The 23991-nt window shown below is 32.9% G+C and overlaps 1 protein-coding gene across 1 annotated transcript in view; it reads left to right on the top strand.

The window, feature by feature from the left end:
- The window catches only part of CPNE8 (copine 8), a 208391-nt gene that overhangs the window by 105361 nt on the left and 79039 nt on the right, over window positions 1-23991 (top strand). The window contains exons 8-10 of the mRNA XM_008061880.2: window positions 705-808; window positions 5457-5561; window positions 9518-9559. Coding sequence (XP_008060071.1) covers window positions 705-808; window positions 5457-5561; window positions 9518-9559 — 251 coding nt within the window. The remainder of the gene's footprint in view (window positions 1-704; window positions 809-5456; window positions 5562-9517; window positions 9560-23991) is intronic.

The following is a 23991-nucleotide window of genomic DNA, read 5'->3' as shown; positions in this document are numbered from 1 at the left end:
TTACTGACTTGATTTTCTGGACTGTTATTGGTCTGTTTAGAATTTTAATTTCTACTTGTTTCAATCTTTGGTGGTTATGTGATACTAGGAATTCCTAAATTTCCTCTAGATTTTTTAGTCTATTTGCATACAGGTGTTTGTAATAATCACTGATTACCTTTAGTGTCTCTTTAGGGTCAGTTGTAACATAGCTTTTATAGAATTGCTTTTACATTTCTAATTGTGTTCATTCTGATTTTCTATGTCTTTGTCAATCTGCCCAGAGGTCTGGTAATCTTATTTATTTTTTAAAGAACCAGCTTTTTAGCTTATTAATCTTTGTAAATATTTTCTGAGTGAACAGAAACTTTTTTTATAAATTTCTTTCCTAAAAATGTGTAACTGAATAACTTAAGATATGTATGACAGCCTATAGTATAACACTGAGTACCTAGATTCACCTAGATGAATATAACTTTGTATAGAAGAAATGTTAAAAGTTTTTTTAAAAGCCATAGTTTTATAACTAAAATGAAAATTTCCAATGGAATTTTTAATGTCACACAGTCCTTTGAAAAGCCATTTTATGTGTCTGAGATTCTCCCACACTTGGCCATTTACATTAAAATAGTAAATTTGTTTCCTTGTCAAGTCTTGCTTATAATCTGTTGTTTCCAGTTATTTATAGACCAGGCTTTGAGCTATTTTATTATTTTCATTTTTAGGATGCTGTTTTGATGCAATTTTGTGCAAACAAATTGGACAAGAAGGACTTCTTTGGAAAGTCAGATCCTTTCCTTGTATTTTATCGGAGTAATGAAGATGGCAGGTAGATTTATCTTTTATGCATTTTGATTATATGGTAATAATAATATTTGAATTATTTTTCACAGAAAAGTTTATTAAATTAGTAAGTGGAGTAAAATATTTTGGTGCTTTAAAACTTGATGCAATTTTTGCATCTCAAAACAATGTGTAACTTTATAAACATTTTATATGTTCAATACTTAAAATAAATGATTTCCAGTTTTACAGAAATATTTCCTTTTTTTATAAAATTATAGCATTGCCTAAATAGAATAATTGAATTATATTTTGTGGAAACCTAAATGTTGAAACCACATATTTTTTTTAATAGAATTTAACTTCAACCATTTTCATGTAGAAATATGTAGACTTTATGGGTTGTTTATTATGCTACAGGTTTTTAAAAATATATCTAACTTGCAATAACAATTTTCATTATATTCTAAAAATTTGAATTTTTTTTCAGACTTGATCAAACTGGTTCTGTGTTTTGAATATGGGTTCATAGACTATATGAGTTATAGAAGACTCTTCATAGGTTATAGACTATAATTTATAATGTATGACTGTACTATTACATATATTTCACTTATTTTTGTGATTCATACTGAACTATCAAAACTCATGAAAATAGTAGTTTAAAATATCTAATTTCTGATGTATAGATTTAAATACTAACCCTGCTACTTGATAGCTATTACTACAATAGCTGTTGCCATGGGCAAGTTTTTAAGCTACGTGAGATTCCATTTCTTCATCTGTAAAATGGGACAATAATCATGACTACCTTACAAGTTTGTTGAAAAGATTAAATGAGTTGCTACACTCACATAAAAATTGGAAGTTTGTTTGATACATAAGAACTTAAACATTAGCTATTATTACTATTAATATTATGATTTAATGTTTTCAACTTTTTCATATTTATGTTTAATAAAATCAGCCAAAGAAAAACTTTATTTGGAAATTTAAAATGAGGAGAAAATAATTTTAAAAATGTATATCACTACAACTGCCCTTACAAATGAGATTATACAACATGTAATGTTATGTAATAAGTATACATGTTGCATAAAAATAGAATGCTACTTAAAGAGAATGTACTGTATAACTTAAAATGACAATTTACTTATGAGATTTTTGTTGATGCAGCGATTGGGCAACTGTTAGGTTTTTTTTGTTATGGTGTCATATTATTGCATTGTTTGTATCTCCCTTCTATTTTGGTGGTTAAAATATGAGTATCATTTGCATCTGAACACAAATAAATATCATTCATATGAAAAATATTGGACAGTGAAGAAAATGATCATATTGGCCAGTCAATTCAAAAGTAGAGAAAAACTAAAGGATGATTCAAAATTTATTGAATCACAGTGTTCTTAGAAACTACTTCCTTCCTGAATTTTCTATTTTTAATTTTCATTAGTTTTCTTTATAGAAATTAGTTGTACAATTAAAGAATTTCAGTTTATCACACATTTAATGCTACTGGTGATACTATTTTTACAAAATGTATTATGCTTGAAAAAATGATACTAACTTTAGCTGGGCTTAGCAGCACATGCCTGTAGTTCTGGCTACTTGGAAGACTGAGGCTGAAGGATCGCCTAAGCTCAGCAGGTTGACGTTGGGGTGGCCGCAAATGTACCACTGGACTCCAGCCTGGGCAACAGAGTGAGACTCCAACTCAAAAAAAAAAAAAAATACTAACTTATTAAAGAAAATCTAAGTATTAAGAAAAAAGTACAAGTGTCAAAAAGTGTTAAATCATTTAAAAATAGCATTTAAAAAATTTGATGGCCTTATTTCAGAAAACTTTCCAATTATATTTGCACACGGAAAATTAGTTCACCAATATGATCCATGTATACATACATATATATGTATAGATATGTTTTGTTGAGTTTGAATGTATAAAAATGCATTTACTTCTAACTTTTTATGTCTTTATTTTTAACTTCAAATATTTTAGCTTTCTTTTTAACATTATTTGAATAGAGAGCTATTTCTAAATTGCCTAACACCTAGTGTGTTTGAGGCTCATTTTATAAGAAAGAGATAATTAATTTCTACTAGAAATATTAACTAGAAAAAAACCTTAATGATTATATGATTGCACATTCTTTATTTCTTGCTTTCACATTTTTAAAATAACTTGATGTGTGTTCATAATTGAGTAATTTCCTTTAGAATAGGTATTTTTGGTAAGCGGCCTCATTTACAGTATCTTAATACAGGGTATTATATTTTCTTATAGTACATACACATTATATCTATATAGAAATACCCCTGAATGTTGCAAAAAGCTACATTGGATTCCCGCCAGCATTTTCATTAGTGACTCCAGCACTGAAATTCTTACTAGTGTGATTTTGCTATATCATATCCAATGCATTACAAATGAGAGTGATTAATGGGTGACAAATGACCACTTGACTCATAAATATCTCACTAAGAAGATAAGTTACTTTTTTAAGAGGAAAATTTTCAAGTGTCAAAGTACTTAATTACTACAGCTAGTGATACTAAGCATAGAGCAGAAATTTTGATTTAACCATAAGTAAAGAGGCCAAAAAGTCAGTAAACTGTTGAACATGTTGGTTTGGAGATGATCAGTTGGTCTCCCAGTCTCCTCTTTCTTCCTTTCTCTCTCTCTCTCTCTCTCTCTCTCTCTCTCTCTCTCTCTCTCTCTCTCTCTCTCTCTCCATCTATCTGGTTATCATCTCTCTAGCCTCTATCTATATCTATCACCACACCAAAGGTGAATGTGATACAAAAGATAAACCCACTTTGTAGATCTTTAAGAATGTGTTGTATCATTATGAATGTATCTTAGTGAATGCATTGTTTCTAAAACAAACCATGCCTTCCCTCATAATTTGATTCCTATTAAATTTTCTTAACAATTTTCCCATGCCTTTGCCTTTTCTCATTTGTTTCCCTCTGTGTGTCTCCCCCCACCCCACTTCCTTCCTATCCCCTTTGCTTTTCTTCCTTTGCTTTAGACATCTTCAGGAGTCTTCTGTCTGCCCTCTTTCTTTTAATGCCCTTTGCCCCAGATGGCTCCTAAATTGCTTCAGTTGAGTCAACTCTGAGAACATTTGACCACAGATGCATTCTCCTGAACTCTGTCAATTAAGTGACGCGAGTTTCCTTAGATGAGCAAGGATACTACCAGGAAGGAGAGGGCACTAATGCCATAAGTCTTGTAATACAATCTTGTAAAGGAAATGTTTACACAGTATTGCATTTCTAGCTGATCTCTTAATAAACAAATTCTTCTTGCATGAAAGGAGGAACATGTTCTCAAAGGCTTATCAAAGGGAGACCATTTTTTTGTGTGTGGGGATTAGATGCAGTATATTCACAATGGTAATTATGTAATATTCTCATGTTGCATAACTGTTAGAGAGATACTTGCATCTGGAACACTTTATGAGTAAAGTTTTTGGTGAGGGCTAGGTTTAGACATTGTTCTAATGAAGATATTTTTGAACATTTCTAGCTCATAAGCTGCTGCAAAAATTTGCATTAATCAAGAACATTTCCAGGGATTCATTGACATCTGAAGACTGAATGGTTTGGTAGAAACCACACTGAAATTTGAATCAGAAAACCAGGTGTAAGGTTCCATGAATTCCACTCCTTATTGTGAATTGCTGTCTTCTTTCTCTCTGGGAAATCTTTAGATATATAGTGCCAACAGTATAGATAAAGAAAGAAACATATACTGAATGGTCTTACTATAAATTCATGATGTTAATCTTAAATGGGCCCTGGGGACTCCCTAGTTATCCCACTCCTTTTCCTTAATCCAAGAACTTTTGCTCTATTTCAGCCTATTCTGACTCATCCTCCCTCTTTGTTTATGATCATGCTTCCTATTTCATAAGAAAATGAAAGCAATTGGAGGGCTTCCTCATGATCCCATCACAACACCTGCCCACATACTCTTCTTTTCTGAACATTCTTGTTGAATGACTATGCTCTCAAGGTTCCTCCACAGATGCCTTGGATTCCCATCTACTCTCATCCACTTAATAGATTTTGCTTCAGCCTTTCTCTCATGCATCATAAGTGGTTTCTTCTCTGTTGGTTCTTTTCCTTTGGCATACAAACTTGCTGTTATTTCTTCCATCTTGAAAAAACAATTAAAAGTCGCAACAAAAAGACTATTTTCCTTGATTGATGTTTCCCTTTAAGCTGCCAGTTCTCTTTTTCTCTTCACAACCAGACTTAAAAATGTTGTTCACACGCTGTGCCTCAGTTTCTCTTCTCTGTCTTAAAACCCACTCCAACAAGGCTTTAATACCCAACACTTTAACAAAACTTCTCTTCTCTAGGTTACTGGTGACCTTCATATCTTTACTGACCCATGAATATTTTTAATTCCACCAATATGTCACCATGATTTTTATAGAGATTGTTTATAAAACAGCTTTAGGATTTATAAATTTGGTAATTGCTTTTAGCAAACTTATTGCAAAGTATATTATCATGAGTCTATCTTAAAGGTTTTGAATAACAAATCTCTTCTTGTTAAATGATGTAGCAGCAACAGAGAGACTAACAACATTTATTCTACACAAAAAGAAGGAAAGGAATGATGATTAGATCAGTGAAAATAATTGAATCATGAACATAACTGAATTTTTTTTTTTTTGCAGTTTTACAATTTGTCATAAAACAGAAGTTGTCAAAAATACTCTAAATCCTGTATGGCAAGCTTTCAAGGTCTCAGTCAGAGCATTATGTAATGGAGATTATGACAGGTAAGATAAGTGACAACTTTTCTGAAGATTATGAATGTTCACTATAGGTCTAATTACCTAAGTCAGATATTTTAAAAATTAAATAGACCTCTTTAGGTATGTAAATATGTATTTACAAAAGCATGAATGGTTTATTCAAGATTTTTCAAATAACTTTTAAAAAATATGTAACGATTTGGAGATGAGGGATAACTTGACTAATTAAAATTTAGTTAATGGCCAGGCACAGTGGCTCAAGTCTGTAATCCTAGCACTTTGGGAGGCCAAGGCGAGAGAATTGCCTGAGCTCAGGGGTTTGAGACCAGCCGGGGAAACTTGGTGAGACCTCATCTCTATAATAAATCAAAAAATTAACTGAGCATGCCTATAGTCCCAGCTACTTGGAAGGCTGAGGCAGAAGGATCACCAGAGCCCAGCATGTCAAAGCTGCAGTGGCCATGTGTGTGCCACTGTCCTCCAGCCTGAGTAACAGAGTGAGACTCCAACTAAAAAAAAAAAAAAAATTATACATATAGTTAAATGGACTGATTTTCCAAAAATGAAAATGCAGGAGTACTAAAAATATGTTGACTATTCGGTAAAGTTTTTACTTATTATAAAAAGTTGTTTCAGAATTTTCATTTCTTCAAGGTTTTCGTATGGTAGGATACTTCTAGAGTGGAATGAGTACATATGTACACTATCAACCATACATACTCTTGAAAATATTATTTGGCATGACTAATGATTACTGATTTCTAAGTTCTATTGATGTAGAACAGAAAGGCTTTAATGTTTTACAAGTAGCTGGATAAATAGTCTCGAAAATATTCCCACAATATACTTGAAGATTTCTTAATATCAAAGTTTTTTCTTTCTTATGAAACTTTATTATAAGATTAGAATGTAAAACTCCTACCCACTCCAAAAGGAAAACAAATGAAAGGTAAAAACCCAATGTCTTTGTTATTTAATTTCTCTTGTTACATGTATTCAATTAATCCATATCCTAGAAGGAAGTGTTGATTACCAGTATGTTAAGTTTACTTTCAAATTTATCTTGCTATTAGACAGTTATTCATTTAATAAGATCATTGCTTTATTTTAATTAGACTCATTATTTTTCTAAGAAAGTAGTTCTCAATGTAATTTCTATAGTAGCATCAACATCTCCTGGTAACCTTGTAGATATTCAAATTCTTCTGCCCCAACTTAGAAACTCCTGGAAAGAGGTCCAATAACCTGGCTTGTTTTAGAGGCCATCCATTCAAGACAGGGGCTTTTAAGAGTACAGATGTGCATGCATGCTTCCCTGTTGAGGAGTTACATCAACCTACACATACTTCCCCTATGTATTTTCCCTATTCCCTCTGAAGAATCCATAAGATTTTAGAAACCTACTTTAAGATGTAAATTGAATTATAGTAATAAAATTAGCAATATCAACCTCAAATTAATTTATAAAACCTACAAGCAACACATCTCAAAAATCATCCACCATGACCAAGTAGGCTTCATCCCCAGGATGCAGGGCTGGTTCAACATTCACAAGATCATAAATTTAGTTAAATACATCAACAAATGTAAAAACAAGAGCCACATGATTATATCATTAGATGTAGAAAAAACTTTTGGTAAAATGCAGCATCCTTTCTTGATAAAAACCCTCAAACAACTAGGTACAGAAGGAAATTACCTCAAAATTGTAAGTGCCATCTAGGATAAACCCATAGCTAACATATTGCTAATTGGACAGAAACTGGAAACATTTCCCCTGAAAACCGAAACAAGACAAGGCTGCCCACTTTCATCCCTCTTGTTCAACATTGTTTTGGAAGTCCTAGCTAGGACAATTAGACAAGCAAAGGAAATCAGGTGTATCCAAATAGGCAAAGAGGAAGTCAAGTTATCCCTCTTAGCTGATGACATGATTCTATACCTTGAAAATCCAGGAGAATCTGTTGAAAACCTGCTTGCACTGATAAAGGACTTTGGCAAAGTCTCAGGGTACAAAGTGCAAAAGAGAGTTGCATTCCTATACACCAACAACAAACAGGTAGAGACTCAAATAAAAAGCAAAATCCCATTCACAATAGTCACAAAAGAAAGAAAGAAAGAAAGAAAGAAAGAAAGAAAGAAAGAAAGAAAGAAAGAAAGAAAGAAAGAAATACCTTGGAATCTTCCTAACCAGAGAAGTCAAAGATATTTACAATGGGAACTACAAAACATTGCTCAAATAAATCCAAGAAGACACAAACAAATGGAAAAATATTCCATGCTCATGGATAGGAAGAATCAACATTGTTAAAATGTCCATCCTACCAAAGGCAATCTACAGATTCAGTGCAATTCCCATTAATTTACCAACATCATTCTTCTCAGACCTGGAAATGACAATACAGAAATTCATATGGAAACCACAAATAGCCAAAACAATCCTTAGCAAAAGAAACAAAGCAGGAAGTATCACACTTATAGACTTCAAACTTTGCCATAAGGTTACAGTAATCAAAACAGCCTGGTATTGGTATAAGAACAGGCATATAGACCAACTAAACAGGATAGAGATTCTGGAAACAGTCTCAATTTCTCAACCAACATATCTTTGACAAAGCCTCAACTCTCCACTGTCGAGAGGAGAACCTATTCAGTAAATGGTGCTGGGAAAACTGACTGATCACATGCAGAATATTGAAACAGGTCCCTACCTATCACCATACACAAAGATTAACTCTAAATAGATCAAAGACCTAAATCTAAAACCTCAGACTATAAGAATCTTAGAAAATGCAGGAGACACCCTTATGGAAATTGGAACTGGCAACCAATTTCTTATCAGAACCCTAAGTGCCCATACCATAAGAAATAAGATAGATAAGTGGGACCTCATCAAACTGACAGGTTTCTGCAAAGCAAAAGAAACCATTAAGAGAGCAGGGAGACAGCCCACAGAATGGGAAAAAATATTTGTCAACAGTATATCTGACAAAGGCCTAACATCTGGGCACTACAAGGAACTCAAACATGCCAAAAGAAAAAAACCAAACAGTCCCATTAAAAAGTGGGCAGAAGATATGAATAGACACTTCTCAAAAGAAGATACATGGGCAGCCAATAGACACATGAAAAAGTGCTCAGCTTCACTCATTATCAGAGAAATGCAAATCAAAACCACATTGAGATACCACCTAACCCCACTAGAATGACCATCATTAATAAAACAAACAACAACAGATGCTGGCGAGGATGCAGAGAAAAAGAAACACTTCTGCTGGTGAGAATGCAAACAAGTGCAACCTCTTTGGAAGAGAGTGTGGCTATTTCTGAAAGAACTAGAAATTAACCTTCCATATGACCCAGCAGTTCCCCTATTGGGAATATACCCAGAAGAACTCAAATCATTTTACAAAAAAAGATACCTGCACACATGTCTTTGTTGTAGCTCTATTCACAATGGCAAAAACATGGAACCAACCATGCTGCCCATCGAAGCTGAACTGGATAAAAAAAATGTGGTACATGTACGCAGTGGAATATTTTGCAGCCATAAAGAAGGACAAACATATAGACTTTGCAGCAACTTGGGTGGATTTAGAGTTTATCATACTCAGTGATATATCACAGAAACAAATAACAGAGTACCATATGTTCTCACTCATAAGCTTACCTTGAACAATTATCATAATACTATAAGATAGAGATTGGTAGTAGTGGGAAACTGCTGGGGGGGGTTGGGATTGGCAGCTGAGGGAAACTGCTAGGGAAGGAGGGGCATACATCATCAACAAGGGTACCTGCATAATCAATGTTTGTATACTTAACCCTGAATCGTACCCCACATCTTTAAAATAAAATTTTTTAAAAATCCTACAATGATGCACTATTTTATCTCAGAAAATCAAATTATTTTAAAATTCTCAATCATATTATTTTAATCTTACTAAGTAACTTTATGTGTATGTTTTTCCTATGGGCAGAACAATTAAAATAGAGGTGTATGACTGGGATCGAGATGGGAGGTAAGACATTTTCTTTTCTTTTTTTCTTACTCTTGAAACTGCATATACTTTAAGAAGCATTTTTTTGTAAATGAATTCTCAGAAAGAGAATTTTATTTTGTTTTTCCAAATGTTACTGATGTATTTACATAAAATTTTAGAAATGAGTGTATTTTCTTCAACGTTGAGATGAAAGTAGAGATTTTCCTTATTTCAGGTAACTTAGATTTTGAATGTGGACTTGATTTCTCATTGTGTCCAACTTATAGGTGTCTAGTTTTATAGCTGTTGTGATTCTCAAATTTCTTCAAAATCTTCATGTTAGGGTTCAGATTGGGTGAGGGAAAATGGATGGAGAGGAGAGGTGCCGAGAGAGGGGGGCGCAGCACCACTGGAGCCGGCAAGCCCAGAGATCCGAGTAAATGCAAAGAATTGCGACACACAAAAGGGTTAAGAAAGAAAAGTTTATTTAAAAGTAACTTCGAGAGAGAAAGAGAAGGAAGAAAGAAGATTTACCTCCCCAAGGTTGGGGAGGGGGCCAAAACCAGGAAGCATGGCGACAGCCATAGCTCAAAGAGCACATGGTCACACTAGAGTCTAGCAACACAATGGCTACTAGTTGCTTGTGGTTCAGTCCTTTTACCATTCCCTTTGATGGGGGAAGATCATTAGGTGATTGGGTGGTGGTCTGCTTCCACGTCATCACAAAGGGGCAGACAAACGCAGGTACTGATGTCATGTGATGGACAGCAGACAAATGAGTGGGTTAGTCACATGATTGCTGCCATGGTGGGGCTTATTCAAGTCATGTAGGTCAGCCCTGGGTAGGGGGTTTCCTGCAAGAGACTTGTTAAGACATTTGCAATTCACAAACTCAGACATTTGCAACTCACAAATTCCTTGACCAAAGATGGGGTGGTCACATTATGATTTTGGCCAGCCAAAGGGTGACCTTTGATCTTCAGCCTTGACAAGGAGCTAAACCATGAATTGAAAGGTTGAGTTGTCCTGGTCTTGCATCTGATGGAGATTTGCCCAGGGGGGATGAGATAGGCTGCTGTTTTTCCTGCAGTAGAATATCTGAATGGCTTTCTAATGGTTATGCTGAGGCAAAAAGACTAAAGAATAAACTAATTTCTTCTAGGTTTCTATAGGTACCTTTCACTTCATATTTCATATTATTCATGAGAACAAAACTGAGCATCCCATTCCTCAACAACCTTTGCAGAAAGAAAAGAAAAAGAAATACATCATATAAACAAACAATAAAACAAAGCTCTAAAATTATTTCTAGTATTACCAAACCAAGTAGTTGTTCAGAGGTCCACAATCATGGTGTTCTGCTAGCACAGTAGATTTGTTAAAGACTAAAGAGAGGGAACATACACTCTTTCCTTTTCTCCTTTAAGCATTTTTCTAGTATTTCTACTGTTTTAAGTAGCATTGATATTGAGGTTTTTAAAAATGGTATGAATTATTATACAAGTTAATATTTAGCCTATGATTATTTGTGGTGTAATAACATAGTTATTACGTTTTCCCATCTATTTTTATTTATCTGACATCATTTCCCAATGTGGATCATCATTTCTTAAATTAGAGTGATTAAGATATAACAGTCATATTTTATTGCACAATGTAATGATCAACAGAGACTGTTTCCTGTTCTCTCTGCTTGCATTTCTTTCATTTTTAGTAGTTGCCCTAAATTCTGCACATGTATCATTTTTTACTCTATATATTGATTCAGAATTTTTGATTCTTCTTATTAAAAAAGATTTTCCTCAGCATATTTTTTGACAGTCTAGACTAACGTAGTCCAATATAAGTATAGTGCAAATTACATATGTAATTTACAATTTTTGAGTTACATTAGAAAGTTAAACCAATGAAATTAATGTAATGTTATATTTAATTTAATCCTACATATCTATATTATCATTTTAAGATACAATCAGTTCAAAATTGTTAAGAAAAAATTTTACATTTTTATACTAAGTCTTTGAAATCTGGTGTATATTTTATGTTTACAGCACATCTTAATTCAGACTAGCTAGATTTCAAATACCCTATAATAAGTTTAGAATTGTCCCCTTATAAAATGGGGAAAATCTCCTTAGATGGCTGTGTTATTTTGTGTATAAATGTAACCATAGTAAACCAATAAAGTAATTATTCTTTTAGTCTAGAAATAATGTATCAGTCAAAAATTAAAGTGGAAAATGCTTGACAATATTTCTGGCTTACAATCACATTTTGTTTTACTAGCTTGGTGACTTCAGGCAATTGTAATAATGAATTTCACAGGTTGGGAACTTAGGTAGTGGTGTTTTCTTGTGTCAGAATTCTGATAATATGTTGAACTCATCTCATTAACTTGAAATAAATTCTCTAAGGAAAAAACTCATGAATCTATGAAGCATACAAAAATATGGTAATGCTATTAAGCAGGCAACCAGTTAACATTAAAATAGGTGTCTTGAACTAATCTAGAATAGAATAAATATAGTCATCTCTCATTTTTATTTAAACACGTTGTCAGAGAGTGCAGAAACATTGCTTGACCTTGGTGTGAATAATCGGTTTAAATGTTCTTATTTTTCAACACGTTAAACCACTTCACAAAAATCCTTCCCATAAATCCCACCATTTCTTCAAGGAATGTAAAGATATTTAAAGCTCATTTTAACAATTGAAAAGCTAAAGTGCTGAGAAACTGACTCATCTGGGTTACAAAGCAATCAGTGGCGGTATCCTTGAAAAGTTTCAATTTCTTGAAGTTGCTTCAGCTGAATGTGTAGCTTAATTTAAAACTCAGGGAGCATTAATGGAACAGCTCTGCATTAATACCTTGTGGCTGTAATGTGGGATTGATTGTAAATGGGCCACCAAGTAGATTGCTGTCTATCAGAAAAATGATGATTTGATGAAAAGGTTGAGTAAGTGAACTGCCAATCATAAAATCCTAGTTTGTGAAATCTGTTGAACAGGGAGAGAAAAAGTTTAATTTTTACCATTCTGCATTTTTTCAAATGTAGTCATTTTAAATAGTGATACTTATTATAATTAAGTGAAAATTCCATCTATTCGCGAAATTTCATACAAACGTTATCATGTTCTATTATACTCTATTTGGAGATCTTATTTGATAACTGCATTTACTGTTTTCATTCTGGGATTATGCACCATCATGACCAAATGATTCTTGGCCCAGTGCTTAAGAATTTACTTGTGAGTTGTCCAAATCATTTAGGAGAAGCATTTGAAGCCTTTTATATTTTTCTCATTTATTTTAAACTTCCTCACTTAGTCTGTCTAATCTTCTTCTAACAATAACCCATGATTTGTTTGCAATTAACCCTTAATATCCTAAACCTATATTCAGTAGACAAGATTCAGCCTCTTTTTCTTGTTCCTTAACCTTGAGACTTTAAAATTTTTTAAATGATATTTTATAATCTCCATATTATTCACTGACATAGCCATGTTTTTCTTCCACCTACTAAAAGTATAGGTAATAATTTTGCGCAAACATAGTTGGTAAGTTTTGAGGACAATCTATAATTCTTGCCTTCAAGAAAGACTGATTTAGCTATGTATGTATTAGGTACCCAAAGGGGTAATCAATTTTTAACTTCTGCACATCTTCATTTATTTATGATCCAATAGAAATTCTATGAATTAATTTATGGAAAAATTGTTATTGCACACTTATGTGTTAAAGTTTGCCAGGTCATATGACTTAACTAAAAACTTCAATCTGTACACGGCAGTATTTTAATTTTATTTAACGTGGTTTTTATATTCTTCTTCCTACCCTAGATGATTTTTATTCTATCAGCTATATTTCAGGGGAAAAGGCTTTTTTCCTTTTGCAATAAGATTTTTAAGAAAATTATATAAACATTTCACACTGACTCTTTGCTAAAAGAGATTTGCAGGACAGATTTGGGGATGTAGTACTCTAGCCAATTTTACTATGCAGTTGCAGAGTTGGTCTGTCCTCTTCCATCACCACATTATTTACCTAGCCTTATCAGAAAAACCCTCTTGTGTTCATTTTGTTCAGGCCCAATTTAAATGTGGTATTTTGTATGAAAGTTTTTCTTATACATCTAAATTCATTTAATTTCTCTGTCTTTTATGTTTACGTTGCCACTTAGGAATGCTTACTAGCATATCTAACACATTATGCCTTATATTGAAGTTATTTGTTTCTGACTTATCTTTCATATTACAATAGTCCCCTCTTATCTATGGAGGAATATGTTCCAAGACTCCCAGTGGATGCTTGAAACCACAAATAGTACTGAACCCTATGTAGACTTTGCTTTTCTCTATGCATACATACCCGTGATAAAGTATAATTTATAAATTAGGCACAGCAATAATAAAATAGAAGTTATAATAATATAATGTAATAAAAGCTATGTGAATATGGTCTGTGTGTTTCTCTCTCTCAAAATATTTCTTTGTACTATATTCACCTATTTTCAGATCATGGTTGATCTCCAGTAACTGAAACCATGGAAAGCAAAACTGTGGATAAGGGAGGAATATTGTAATTGTAGACTCCCTGAGGTGAAAGACTGTTTTGTCTTACTGTTCCTCACAGTGTAGATTGCAGTGCCTTTAATGTATAAGCTTCTTGCTGTGTTATTTTCATATTAGAGAAGAGAGCATTTTAAATAGCTCTGTTATCTTTCTAGTAAAATCTTTCATCAATACTTATTTATTTCCTCATTCTTGCCCTTTTTGAAATTATGAAATTATCTTGAATAATATTAGAGCTTTTATTTCTGTAGCAAAATTTCAGGTAGTGAGTAATTAATTCAACTGTCATTTCCTTGGTTTTATTTTTATCACTTGCAGGCATCTTAGATTTTACATTCTGGTATCTATGATCTTCTTATATACAAATGAATTACTCTTTCTGTTTTATTCCATGTCTAAACACTGATAACTTCTACCAACTCAACAGCAGAATGATTAAATTCAAATCAACAAATACATTTATAGTGTAAATTTTGATTTGAATAACTTTGCGATTTAAATTCATTTGTATCCATTAGAATGTCATCAGTCACATTTGGAATATAAATTAATTTCTAATTCTGGTGGCAGATAATATTAGAATCCTGGGGCTGGAAGAGGCCTTTAGAGTTAACTATTTTACGAAGAGGAGACTGGGCATATTTCCTTACATCCACTAACAAATGAATTATCAATTTCACCACAAAATTTATCTTTCCTCTGTCAGGTTTTATTCCATTGTGAGGTTACCAAGGGTAATATTAAAAATGTTTATCAACCATCAAAAAAATGGGAGCTGTACAGCAGGAATTGGTTTGGGGAGTCCTTTACTTTGCTAGGGTCAGCCTTTCAATTGCTGGATTATGGGTTGTCCTAGAGAGTTCTGGGGAGGGTCTTGGAAGCTGGGATAGAAGGAGGACACACAAGAGACTGACTAGAGTCTAATTATCAATGAATGGATAAATAGACATCTTCATATTTTTATATTTACCTTGGTTCTATTGATTTATACCCCTTGAACATAAGCCCTAGGTATCATTATAATCCCAAACTTGCAGACTTTGAAGATCATGGGCATATTGGCCCCTCCCTTGATCTCATCCACCATGTTCATCAATTACCAACTCCTGCATCTGTTAGTAACAAAGAGTAAAATGATGCCATCATTGTCACTAGAATGAATTAATGATTTTTGTAAAGTTAATTCTGTAATTATTTGTAGTTTTCATGAGGTGAAATGATGAAATAAACATGGATATTTATGAAAAAGTATAAATATTTGTTACTAGGATAAATTTTTTTTGCAACAGTATTATAATTTGCACAACAAAACATTGAGAATTTTTTAAAAAAGTAAACAGTTATTCAAAGAAGAAAATAGTAAAGAATAGCATAAACAGTAGAAAATATTTTGGGGGGTCAGACTCGGTGACTCAGCCTGTAATCTCATCACTTTGGGAGGCCAAGTGATGGATTGCCTGAGCTCACGGATTGGAGACCCACCAGGGTAGTTCCAGCTACTTGGAAGGCTGAGGCGGAAGGATCGCTGGAGCCCATCAGGGCAAGGCTGCAGTGCCTGGAAGTGTGCCACTGCACTCCAGTCTGGGGTCAGAGTGAGACTCCAACTAAAAAAATAAATAAATAAATAAATTGAAAAAAAGATTTTTTTTTCCACACAGCCTAGTGAAAGAGAAAAGAAACCAGAATGAACGATATCCTAAATCATAGAAATGGTGAAAATTGATGTTATGGAGAAAAGGTTATTGAGAACAGGTCACACTATTCTAGCAAGCCCTGGAATTAGGGCAATTGGTTGGAGTTGAGTTTTTATAAATGTCTGTCAGAAATATTTGGGTTATAAATCCACTTTTATACAATAAATCATTTTTAACCTCCAGTGTCACTATTGCTGAATTAGGGTTAACTCTATCACAGAAAAAAAAAATTCAAGTTATCTGAAAATACTAGTTTTTAATTTGGCCAGTAGATAAAATTTAGTATTAAAATTCCTAGCTCCCTGAACCCTACATTCAACAGCAACTCATTCTGAGAACTCACACAATTGACCAAAATAATTTCCACATAAGTGGGAAGAACAGAAAGAAAAGAACAGAAAATAGAAGACTATGAATTAATCTCTAAGTTTAAAGGACCTTCTAAACATAATAGGAAATGTAACTTAAGGGTCCATTTTATTTTTCTGTTTTTTATAATAAAACACATAACCTTTATTTCTCAATGTATGCTCCATCAAGTTCAAGACAAGATGCTATCAGCCAAAGGGTCCATTTAAAAAATAAACTTGTAAGTCAATTACAATGTAATACAGCAAAGTGAACATATCATAAATATATAGCATAATGGATTTTTACAGGTTGAAAACACCATATGAGAAGCGTCCAGATAAGGAACAGAGCTTTGCCAGCGCTTGGAGGCCATTCTCTTCCCTGTCCCAGTCATTATCCACCCTCTCCCAAATTATCACTCTCTTGACTTCTACCCACCATATTTTAGTGTTTCCCATTGAATTTTATATAAATAGAATTGCACAGTAAGTCCTCTTGTATCGATATTTGGTCACATTAAGTTCTTCATGCTGTTACATGTGACTTGTTCATTTCAACTGCGTTAGTATTTTCTGCTGTGTGAATAAGCTACAATATATTCATTCAACAATAAATGAACATTTTTTTCAGTTTTGGTAGTGATTAGTGCTGTGTGAACATATTTATGCATGTCTTTTGGTTGTATGTGGTGAAATTTAATCCATTTGGGTATATACCTAGAAGTGGGTCATGGGTGTGCATATGCACAGCTATAGTAGATTTTGACCAACATTTGCCCAAAGTGCTATTGTCAGTTTACCTTGCTACCAGCACCATGTGAGAGTTTCAGTTGCTTCATATCCTTCTCAATATTTTGATCCTGTTAAAAAATTTTAGCCATTCTTGTAGGTATCTTATTATGCAGAACTCACTTTGCATATTCCTGATGACTAACCAGATTGAACACCTTTCATGGTTTTTGGCCATTTGGTGAACTCCTTAGGTTTAAATACATAAAGTTTTGTAGGAAAAATATAATGCAATAAAAAACTACCAGAAGCCGGGCTCGGTGGCTCAGCCTGTAATCCCGCGCCTTTGGGAGGCTGAGGTGAGTGGATTGCCTGAGCCCGTGGGTTCGAGACCCGCCTGGGCAGCGAGACCTCATCTCTACAATAAATCAAAAAAAAATCAGCCGGGTATGGTAGCGTATGCCTGTAATTCCGGCTACTTGGAAAGCTGAGGCGGAAGGATCACCGGAGCCCAGCAGGTCGAGGCTGCGGTGGCCGGAAGCGGCCACTGCACTCCAGTCTGGGCGACCGAGTGAAACTCCAACTCAAAAAAAAAAAAAAAAAAAAAAAAACTACCAGAAAATAAATTGAAACATATAGTAAAGTGAAATTTTTCTTAAATATACATAAAGAGCTCTAGCACAATAATAAGAAAATGCCCATACCTAATTACAAAGAGGCAAAGACTTCAGCAATTTACCAAAAAAGGTGAATAAATATTTTAAAAACGAACTTTTGCTGGCAATCAACAAAAAGCAAAAGAGAATTTAAAACATATAGTTTGTATACATAGCATGTAACCTTTAAACTAATATAAATAATTTAAATCAAATAACTTTTTAAACCAAACTGGCAAATATTTTAAAATGTATTACTCAGTGCTCCTCAGGTTGAATCGAGGTAGGCATTTTTATATTTGTAAGGGATTATAAATGGATACAAAGTTTTGGAAACTAATTTGGTTACATGTATTAATATCCTTAAAAATGCCCCTATGGTTTTTATCTGGTAGTTTTACTTTTAAGAATTTAAAAAATTTCAACTCATTCATGGTAGAATGACATAAATACACAAATTAAATTGTAGAATATTCATCAGAAATAATTTTATGTCTGTTTATAACACTGTTTTCTGGAAATGCTTAATTATTTGAGAATACATTTTTAATAAAATGACAGAAATTTCAGAGAACTTTATAATTCTATGAAGTATATAAATATAATGTGACATATTTTCTAGTAGCCTAGAAAAAAGTATACAGAATCAAGTGAAATTAATTTTAATAATATGCTTTACTTGATATATCTGAAGTATTATTTCAACATGATAATATCTAAATTATTGAAATACTTTTCTTTTTTTATACTGAATCTTTGAAATGCAGTATGTGTTTTACATTTTGAGTAGTCAGTGGCTGCATGTGGCTAATGAATACCATATTGGACAGTTTAGCTTAGTATATACTATATCAAGAATACTTTCTTAAAATATGTAAGTGGAAAAGACAGTTGAACCATCAGAAAAGTTATCTCTAGATAAGATGCAACCTACTTTTTACTTCTTTTTTATGCAATTATGTATTCTCAAAAATTTTTGCTATTACCTTTTAAAATACATTAAGAAAGAAGACATCAACTAAATGTCTAGAAACATCAACATAATAAATAGACCAGTTTGTCACAACAACTCTTCATTTCCATAATGTAGCTAAAGAGCTCAAGTCATAATTCAATTCATATCTCTTTACCTGTGGGATTGAGACATAGATGATTAAAAAAGCAAAAGAGATTTTGCCTTTGAGAGAGAAAGAGGGATGTAATACATAATAAGTAATAACATTACAAATGATTCTATCTAGAAAATCTTCGGCAATTACTACAAATATTGGTAATAGTGGTTTTATTAGCCATTAGTTGAGCCTGTGGTGTTTGTTACTAAATCAGGATTTACTATTCTTTAAAAAAAAATTCAGAAAATCTAGTTCCTTCTGAAAGCATGAGAAGATCAGAGGGGTGGAATTCTATGTTCCAAGAAGAGAGACTCAGAGTTTAGTTTGCATAAGGTTGACCAAAGCTAAACTAGCTTGCAGATCACTCATTTGTCTCAAGTTTCTACTTTCTCCCTATAGAAACCATGTGTTTTTTCTCATTCATTTAATTAAAATATGTTGCATTCCCATATTTGTTTAGTAGACAAAAACTTCTAAATCACATGCAAATTGAATCTCTTTTCTGAATATAGGAGACTGATTTCTGTTTTAGAGCAATAACAAAGAGGAAATTTTCAACAGCATTTTATTTTCTGAAAAAATTAAGATAATACTTGCATTACTGCTGATGAGTTTGATTCAAGTTCCTGTTAGCATCTCCATGGGGTCTTTGTTTTTGTCTGTAAAATGAAAATCTTTCTGTTTCTGTTGTATTCAAAACATTTAAGAATGATTTCTTATAAAGATACTTTAAGCCACAGAACAGTCTCCTGATGAAAGAAGAGTTCTTAATACCACATTGAGAAACTGACACTTATGTCAAAAAGATATTGTCACTCAACGCTGAAGCACCTCCGCATTGCATGTTATTGTCAATTTTGTTATCATCTAATGGTGTCCTAATTTAGCTATCTTAAAGTTTGAAACTTTGAAAAATAGTCTGGAAAAATACAGTGTATTTATATTATAATACACATGAGAACTATATTAAGGTTTCCAAAAGAAAAAAAGACAAAGCTTGACCTCTTTCCCTCATTCATGGTTTTCTTTTAGATCACCAAGTTACTGTATAAAATATTTTATTTATTTCTATATTTGTGACTTCAAGAATCTTACTATATTCATCACCAAATATTTTTTATTCATGCTTAAAAGGATTTACCTTTGCTTATATTGAAGAATAGTTTGCATATCTCTAAATGGGTTCAGGATGTGAAACCTTGGATTTCATATTTGTGAGCTTTTCATGTCTTCATATCACATAAGACTGGATACTATGGCCAGTGTTAAAGAGATAAAATCTATGGTTTATAACAGTTGAATTGTATTAGTTGAAGACTGAAGTAAAACACAATTCTCAGTGTCATCTCCATTCTATGAAATAGAAAACCTTGACCTTTTCTGTAATCAAGAGAAAAAATCTGTTGAAAGTATATCACTGATTGCCAGAGAGAGATATATATAGTGGGCCATTTACAACAGGGGTTTCAACTGGAGTTATGCATGAGAATTGTTTGGAGAGCTTTTCTTAAAAGATCACCTTTCCAGATACTGCTTCAATATGCTCAGGTTATAGTCTAACTGTGCGTGTTTGGAAAAGTTTCCTGGGTCAGTCTGACTCAGATTTGGATTAAGGACCATTGTTAGAAACTCACTCTGGAACAGGATGTTTTTTAAAAAAAACACCTCACTTGGTGAGACTGTTATTTTTTAGCAAATGTTTTAAGACATTAAGTGCAGGTCATGATACTAGTTACTGAAGAGGAGTTTAAAAATGATTGACATCTAGCCCATGGTTTGAAGAAGGATATGTTCCTGCAAAGTGTTTGGTAAAATCCCAGAAATGAAATACCTGGTAGAGCATAGATGTTTTATGAGAGGGGTATAATGTGATGTTGGATTTCAGAAAAGGATAAATTCATATGTGGGTGGAAGTATCCCAGATGTCTTTGTGATAAAGTATGATATGGTTTATCTGAAAAGAGGGTAGGAATTAAAAAAGAAGGGATATTGTGAACCCAGTAGGTAAAGCGTTCTGTTTTGACCATATGGTTCTGAGTAATTAATGAGAAATATAGGCACAAATAGTCATGTCAAGATCATATGGTGAAGGTCTCTAATGTCAGACTATGGATTATGTATTAAATCTCATTGAAACTTTGGAAACTTTAAGAAAGTTTGACCCTGAACCAGGATCATTTGGCATGATCAGAGGTACGGGAAAATATCTGTAGAATGAACTGGAATCAGAGAGTGACAGTACTGCAATGACTAATTGGGAGATTATGAAGGTTATTGGGATAGGAAATAAAAGCTATATTAGCTTGGTAGCAAAGGCCATACAAATAATAAAATCATTGCCATAAACCACATCTAAATTATACTTTGAATATGCATAGTGCTTTGCAGTTTGCAAAGTGCTTTTTCATAACTTTTTCATTTGATCGTTGCAAAAATCCTAATAGTCACTCAAAACCTATTATTTTTTCAACTTTGGTTAAGTTTCTTGCCCAAGCTAGCCTAGATGATGGGTTCATCTAGGCTTAGATTTCATATTTGTGAGCTTTTTATGTCTTCATATCTCATAAGGCTGGATACCATGACCAGTGTTAAAGAGATAAAATCTATGGTTTGTAACAGCCGGATTGTTTTAGTTGAAGACTGAAGTAAAACACAATTCTCAGATTCTAAAAGTAATTGACAAAGAAAAATGCACATAAGGAGTTGCTAACGTCAGCTCTGGGGGATAGAAGTGGATATGATGAACTGGGATTTTGAACTGGTTAGTTTAAAATGCTAATGTTAAGAATGGAATTAATAATAGACACAGGGAACACTAATAAGGGGGGAGGAAAGAAGGAAGCTAGGGTTCAGAAATTACCTACGGGGCACAATGTTCACTATCTGGGGAATGAGCCACCTGAGACCCAATCCCCACCACTACACAGTATGTCTATGTAATGAATACGCTGTGTGTACTCCTGAATTCAAAAAATAAAATAAAATAAATCAAACAACAAAAAAAGATAAAATGCTAATGTTAACTTTCCTTTAATTTTGATGGGAGACTCCCAAATGTAAATTTAGGGGATAGTCACAATCTAGACAATACTGGAATTAATGATTACCTCACGCCAGAAGAACAAAAACATTTCGGATTACGCCAAGTTAATTATGTTGCATCTTCTTATGTAAGACTCAACTTGTATCTCCTAACAGACACTGGTGTTTCCAATGCCTTCCGATGTTTTTCTCTGATTCTCTTGATATCTTTCAAGTGTTGTCAAGACTTTGTCCTTCACTGTATCTCCTTTTCCCTTTTCAGCCTCAGTTCCTTTTTAAAAAATTATGTAGCACAGTGGAGATACATATCAGGTTATTGTGAGACTAGGGACCTGAAAAGAAGCTGGAGTATAAATTGAAGTATCAGTTGGGAAATCCTCTACTCAAGAGATCTATTTGAAACAATAGAGGTATATGTGATTGTTCAGTAAGAATTTAGGGAGACACTTCTGCAAAGCTGAAGTGTTACCAGTTAAATGAAATGTCTAGATGTGAATGATGAAGAACTTCTAATGGTAATGATGCTTGTCCTTTATATGATAGGATGATTACTGGTATGCAATGATCAAGCACTATTTTCTCTGTAATTTCAAGACACTGAGACAATTTGAGATTTTTTTGGTTATCAACATGTGTTATATAATATGTAATGTTGCTAATCACCTATTAGTGTTCCAAGTACACATAAAACAAGAATAACAGCAATTGGTCCTGAAAAAAATAAAAACACACAGTTCGTTAAAAATTTATTAAGTGAGAAGCTTGCTACTGACATTACTCTACCAAATATCTTTGCTTTGTAATAATTTTAACAATCCATTCAAGTTGTTGGGGGAGAGAATGAGAATATGAATGGAAAAGATATTATTGTGGTGTGGTCTTTTTGTTCTATGGATTCATCTTACACATAGTTTGTTAAACTGATGTCATGACTATTCATTATTAGAGTTTTAAATTTAATTTGATGTTCCAAAAAATTTGACATATTTCATCTAAATTCCTTTAAAAATCCCATTTAGGAATACTATTGTTTTTCTTTTATTTTTATAGATATGAAAATGAAGGGTCAAAATGTGGAAATGACTGATCCATTTTACATGATTATTAAGTAGTCATTATCTTTCAAACCAGACTCTTGCTTATTCTCCTATATTATAACTGTCCTAGGCATTGCATTTATTTCCTACCATACTTTATTTTTTGTGAAGAAAAATGGAACCATGATAGGCAAAAAAACCAGAATCTTTTCTTTGAAACATGAGTTCTTAACCTTTAACATTTGACCTAACTATAGTAGATGCAGCCTGGGAGAATTAATGTGAAACAAAAACATATTTTATCCATGTATTTATGTTATAGTCAAATCATACTTGGAAAAGAAAATTTCCTAGTTATTCATCTGGGCAAAAACGAAGACACACAGAATATTATTGCTACCGATGAAAATTCAGCTTTGATAAATATTTAAGTATGTTTCAATTCTGGTTTTATTTTATTTTTTTAACGTTTGGGCTGGATGATTGATTCCTGACTTTCTGGTATGGGTAAGAACTGAACTCTCAAAGATATTTCATGTCCTAAAGTTTGATTTGCTATCCCTTTCCATCAAGAATTTCTACTCTGTTTTGAAATTTAAACTCTGAAGTTCTGTTATGATGTCCTTAGTTCCAGCTTGCTTGTGTGCCTAGTTTTGGATACTCATAATTTTTAATTTGTATCAACATATGAAGTTAAGAGGAAAAGTAAAGCCTTCAAACAGTTTTATTTAAAACATGATTGTATATTTGAATGATCTAAGCAAATTGCCTGTTCCACATCATTACAAATGGAAGCCATAACTTTTGGGAGAACGTAAAATATTTCACCATAATGTGAATCATTTCTGCATTATAGCTTACCCCAAACATTTAGTCTACTTTAAGATTCATGCTACTCAAAATTAGAACATTTTAATATAAAGGTAACATCACATAAAATATTTGGCTTTTCACTGAATATTACATCATCAAAGAGTATTTGAGAGAGTAAGTCATTTTCTTTCAATTCTGATTTATTCCCTACATTTAAATGGACTTAATATAATAACTTGGCTTTAACATTTAGGTAGAGGAAGTACTCGATAACTGCTTTCTGACTAATACATAAGACCTTAAAAGAAATTGAGGGTTTTTTGTATTATAATTCTTTTATGATTAATATTTATAATATAATATTTTTAAGGATATCAAAATAATCTAGGTTTTGGAATTTCTAGTCAATTATATATTTAGTTAAATACAAATGGCATATGTTAGTTACCATAGTGTATGCTATACT

The sequence above is a fragment of the Carlito syrichta genome, unplaced genomic scaffold (assembly GCF_000164805.1).
Source record: "Carlito syrichta isolate Samal-C Ts95f unplaced genomic scaffold, Tarsius_syrichta-2.0.1 Scaffold305634, whole genome shotgun sequence".
NCBI classification, from domain to species: domain Eukaryota; kingdom Metazoa; phylum Chordata; class Mammalia; order Primates; family Tarsiidae; genus Carlito; species Carlito syrichta.
Note: the sequence above shows the minus strand (reverse complement) of the source record. Positions and strands in the feature narration are given on the sequence as shown.